The 5,517-nt window shown below is 40.0% G+C and overlaps 1 protein-coding gene across 1 annotated transcript; it reads right to left on the reverse strand.

Moving 5' to 3' along the window:
- Positions 1–3,598: 3,598 nt before the first annotated feature.
- Positions 3,599–4,541, reverse strand: LOC119528743 (glucosamine-6-phosphate isomerase 1-like). The gene has a single exon (XM_037829020.1). It carries the CDS (start codon positions 4,530–4,532, stop codon positions 3,663–3,665), a length of 870 nt encoding a protein of 289 aa, XP_037684948.1. The 5' UTR covers positions 4,533–4,541; the 3' UTR covers positions 3,599–3,662.
- Positions 4,542–5,517: the final 976 nt, after the last annotated feature.

Raw genomic sequence — 5,517 nt, forward strand, 5'->3', positions numbered from 1 at the left:
AAGGATTATCTACTTTGTGCAGAGTGGTTTACATCCACCAACTCATTTAATTCTAACACAATTCTGTTAGGGTTTATATCTTTTCCACAGATGAGGAAAGTGAGCTTTGTAGGGGTTAAATATCCTGTTCAGGATTTTATGGTTCATAAATATCAGAGGCAAAGAAATCCAGGGCCATCTGACTCTAAAATGCAAGTTCTCTCCACTCATTACATTACCACCGCCAAGAACTCCCCAACAAGAACATATGAGCATTCTGTTTAAGCAGAAAACAAGACATTTTAAAAATTATGCAGGCAATGATAGCCACACTCCAAAAGAATCACATATACTATTTACTCAGGCAGGGCTATTTGAGGAACAGAAGAAGGAAATGGGAAATTAGCTTGTAAATTATGAAAAAACAAAAGATTATGTGGCTAAGCTTTCACACTCTTATTTGCTGCAACTTTGTTGTCACGTTAAGATGATAAAAAGGGTCACTAATGTGTGTCCTATGAAGATGTTTCTAACTGCAGTGGAGTTATTTTTCTTGAATATTTTTCTCATAACATTTTATAATAGCATCATCTATCAACAATTATGAACCATGTGAACTATTCATAATATTTATTCATAGTTCCTTTCCTAGAGTAAGTTCAAGGATTTAGATTTTCTCCTGGAAAAAAAAAATAGAAATGGACTATGCTAATATCTGACACAGGTTTTCATGTCTCTATGAAATTCTTTGACCTCTGTAGGAAGAGATGTAATTTATCATGTAAGAAGCATTTATTGAGTAGCTATTATCTTCAATCCTAATGAGAAATAGAACAAAGGAAGAAGATAGGTTTTTAGCTTTCAGTAAATAATCTGGTTCAAAAGCCAAAAGAAAAAAAAATCATCAAGCCCTCAAAAAAGACATGGAGAAAATAAATTGCCTTTCCAACCACCAGTTTTCCTGATCTCCATCCAGCCTTTCTTTCCTCCCCTAAGTCTAATAATATCCTCTAACATAAACTGTGGTACAATGTCTCTATGGAAGGGTGCAGAACTTCTGGACAACCTCCTCCTTTCCTGATATTTGGACATACATGTGGAGGCTCAATTTCCAGAGAATACTCATGTCTTTTATACAATGTCATCCAACCTTTCATGAGCAGTTATTCTTTACCAGGCATTTACCAAGGAAATTTCACATCCATTTTCTTATTTACTTTCACAATGGCTTGATGTTAATGTCATCACCTCCATTTTAATAGATGAGAAAAACAATAATCAGAAATATGAAATAAATTCCCCAAGATTATTTCAACAGTTCATGGCAAAAAAGATTTAAACCTAAGAGTATTTTTAAAATTCTAAGTCCAGTGCTTTTCTCATTGCATTATTTTATGCTGATGGACAGATAAGCAGATTCCAAGATAGACATTAGTGCAGAGTAAGATTAAGAATCAGCACAATTGGTGGAAGGGAAGAAAGCAGGAGGAAGTGGGGAAGTGATGCAGTCACAATAAGGCCTCAGACAATGAGACTTTGAACTTGCACATTGACTAGATACCAGGTGCAGGCTTCAGGTGAACTTCAGGAAGAGGCTTGACTCCAGGGAAAGTGACCCTCTTCCCAGAGAGGGCTAACAGGTGAGAGGTGCCATAACCTTCCCAGAACCTGAGGCAGGGGTGGGTGGGGTGGGTATCCTTCATTCTTGAGTAAGGGATTCAGGTGGCCCAGAAAGCATTCACACTTAGAGCTTTGTGGATCAGACACTCAAACTAACACTTTGGTATCTTCCAGTCATTTAATCCAACCATTCACCACTGCAATGGATTGCCTTAAAGGAAAATATTTTATTAGCTTAGTTTTCCAGAGAGTACAACAACCAGCTAAATAAAAAAGAATATAGTAAAAAGAAGAAAATGCAATCATTACTCAGATAGAGCCACAGAGTGGTTGTGGCTTATCTACAGGTAATTCTAATTTCAAAGTCTTTATTTTTACTCCTCTTCCATAGCAGAGGCATTGAAGAAAGGAGAATTTCATTTTTTTTTTATCCAGCTATCTAATAGTTTCCTTTAGATTTCCACCATGAGACTCCCACCAATTTTCAACAAAATTCCTTTCTGCAAAAAATTTTACAGCACTAACAAAAATCATACACTAAAATTATCCAAACTTCTGACCTATATGATAGGTTGCATTCACACAGGAAACCTCTCTCACTCCAAATATGTTTTTGTTTGTTTGTTTGTTTGTTTGTTTTTATTGGAAAATACTGGATTTAATAGAAAATATCACATTGTACACAAGTTCTTTGAACCATTAGTTTAAGACAGAATGACAGCTACAATCATATATAAAAGCTTCAGACAGAACTGTACTGGTACCAAACACGGCACAAGAGAAGTGGCCTGAGCCAGGGTCTTTTCTGAAAATAGGGCAACAGCAGCTGCAAATAGGCATCAAGACAGGCAGGAGAAGGCAGCGTCTGCTCCATGAAGGCTTCAGAGAGTAAAAGGAAGGCAGAGCAATAGACTCATCTTATGAACAAGGGGTGAAGGACAAATGGACAAAGGGGTTTTACTTCCTGATGCTCTGCAAACAGGCCACGCCACATAAGCCTGAGAGGGCTTCTTAGAAAGACAGAGTACTCTCAGTGGGGGAAAGAACATTAGGCAGCTTTAGAAGCATTTTGTATATTGTCTTGGCACTCAGCTCTTATGGGAGCAGGAGAGCATGTCTCTCATGTTTTATATCTAAACTCAAACCTGAGCCGCTTGTCCCCTTGACTGAACACCAACACTGAAATCGTGGCAGTGTCTGTTGCCCCAGTGGACCGCCTACCTTTTAATGAGTGTACAGTTGAAGAGAAGAGCCACTGTGAGACCTATGAACAAAAATACAGGGCTCTGGTGGGAAAAGAGTTTCCGCCTTCCTCCTCCTGGTGCTAGAGGATACCCAAGGAAGAGGAGTTTAATGTGGCTGGGCCCACTGGGGCTCTGGGTTCATCAGCAAAAGCCCTCTCCTTAGAGCCCCCCTGCCCCCACCATTCAAATCCTCCCCGAAGGAGTCCTCCAAGTTCATAAAAGGTCAGCTCTGAGAGCAGGGCCAAAACAAAACAAAACAAAACAAAACAAAACTGGGAAGGAAGGAAGCAAGTTTTTCTTTCCACGGCACTTGTTACTGGTCAGAGGAACTGTTTCCCTATACTTATTTTAGAGAGTCTAGGGCAGTGATTCTCAAATAAGGTGGAAGACCTGCTCAAGAGGTTCTCAAGACTCTCCAAAGAGGTTCTGTCCAGCATACACAAGCCCCTAATTCCCTCTCAATTGAGAATCAGCGCATGAAATTATAGAGGTTTCTGAAGGAAGTGTGTTGTTCACGTGAACAGTGTCAGAGACAGAATAAAAACTTAAAAACTTCTAACCTAGATGTGGCAAACACCAAGATGATGGAGTACATTTTTCAGAGATTTTTTTCTGAATCAGAGTCAGTTATAAACAAGTCATTCTCCCAGTAGCCAAACTGCAGGACTAGGCTCCAAGCCTCATAGCCAAGAACAAAAGGTTCACCCACTTATCTGGAATAATAATACTAGATTGGAGAACTATAATTCTGTCCTAAAGACCACTTCCAGAAGAACCTGCCCATGCCTATGAGGTACTTGATACTAGATGCAGCACAGGCTAATCACTGTATGGTGTCTTGGAAGACTGGCTTTTCTCTGTTTCCTTCTCCTTGATACTGTACAAGGGATCCACCAACTTGTTATGAACAAGCATTAAACCTTTGAAATACTTGACAGTCTTCACTTTCAGCTCTAGGGTGGCATCCTCGTCACACACAAACACTGTGCGGGGATGCTGCTGGAAGGCAGACATGGTCCACATGTGGCTCACCCCCTCCTCAATGGCCTTGTACAGAGCAAATGCCTTGTGTGCACCTGTGATGAGGATCATCACCTCTCTAGCATCCATGATGGTGCCCACGCCCACCGTCAGGGCCATGGTGAGCACCTTGGTGAGATCTTCATCGAAGAACCTGGCATTGGCCAGGATGGTGTCCATGGCCAGTGTCTTCACACGGGTCCTAGACACCAGACTGGAGCCCGGTTCATTAAAGGCAATATGTCCATCGGGGCCAATGCCTCCAACAAACAGCTCAATCCCGCCTGCAGCTGTGATCTTCTCTTCAAAGGCATCACACTCCACCTTCAGGTCGGCTGCATTCCCATCCAGAATATGGGTGTTTTCTGGATGGATGTCAATGTGCTTGAAGAAGTTGCTCCACATGAAGGAGTGGTAACTCTCTGGGTGGTTTCGAGGAAGGCCCACATACTCATCCATATTGAAGGTCTTCACATACTTGAAGGACAGGTCCCTGTTCCTGTAGTACTCAATCAGCTTCTTGTAGCAGCCAAGTGGGGTGCTCCCAGTGGGGAGCCCCAGGGTGAAGTATTTGTCTGGCCCTGGGTTAAACTGGATGATGCAGTTCCTGATGTATTTGGCTGCCCACTCACTGGCCTGAGAATAGTCATCGAGGATGATGAGCTTCATCGTTTCTGGGGTCCCTGGCCCGAGGTGCCAGACGACCTTGTCAGTGCCCCCGGACTCCAAATATGTTTTTTAAAACTAGATAAATTATAACAAAATATTTTATTATTGTTTTTTTCAAAATTAAGAAAACTTCCCAATGCTAGAAATGAAGAATTCAAAACCAGAGCAATAAGGAAATAAGGGTATCAGAAACAGTTATATACCTAAAGGGCTGAATTTCAATGCCTTTGAGAATATACAAATTACAGTCAAAGCCTCAAGTGTGGAGTGCTGTTTCTGGGCTCTTTACATAAAGCTGTGAACCAAGAATGGCGAACCCATCCTTAAAACAGAGACTAGAAAAATTCTACCACTGCCCTAGGAATGTGGTATAGATGCCAGCCAACATAGGCAGTAGGTGGAAAACAGAATTAAGAAATATGAAACCCAAACCTTCAGTATCTGGTCCAACTTTGCCCTGTCCATATAGCTCAGAAATTTCAGTTTAAGCAATGAACACAAATCTGATTCAGAAGTGGTAAAATCTTAAGAGCTCAGGCAAAGGCAACTATAAAACTGTCACATAGAGACATGTTTACATAGAGGGCATGCAAGACCCCCATTGAAACAATTTCTGCAATAGATGAGTTCACAATTAAACTTACAAAAAAAAAAAAAAAAGTGAAGGAACAATCAACAAAAAGCATAGTCCTAAACATTATACACTGAAGAATTCATACTCCAGGAACAATAAATAATACAATAATATGGAAATTATCTTAAAATAAGTAATTTTAAAATAATTAAATAGATAGAGGTAGTAACAGAAACCCAAGGCAAAAATAAGGTAATATGGCAAGGTCAATTAAATAGAACTAAAAGGTATTCTTGAATAAAAATGTAGTAATGAAAATTAAGGAAAAAACTCAAAATTAACTTACTAGATAGAGCTGAAGAGAGAATTAGTGAATTGAAAGATTTGTATAAATCATTTTCATTTAGCACA

Source organism: Choloepus didactylus, chromosome 3, assembly GCF_015220235.1.
Source record: "Choloepus didactylus isolate mChoDid1 chromosome 3, mChoDid1.pri, whole genome shotgun sequence".
Taxonomy (NCBI): domain Eukaryota; kingdom Metazoa; phylum Chordata; class Mammalia; order Pilosa; family Megalonychidae; genus Choloepus; species Choloepus didactylus.

Excerpts from the sequence above, each read along its gene's own strand:
- LOC119528743 (XM_037829020.1), bottom strand. The coding sequence starts at position 4,532 with ATGAAGCTCATCATCCTCGATGACTATTCTCAGGCCAGTGAGTGGGCA.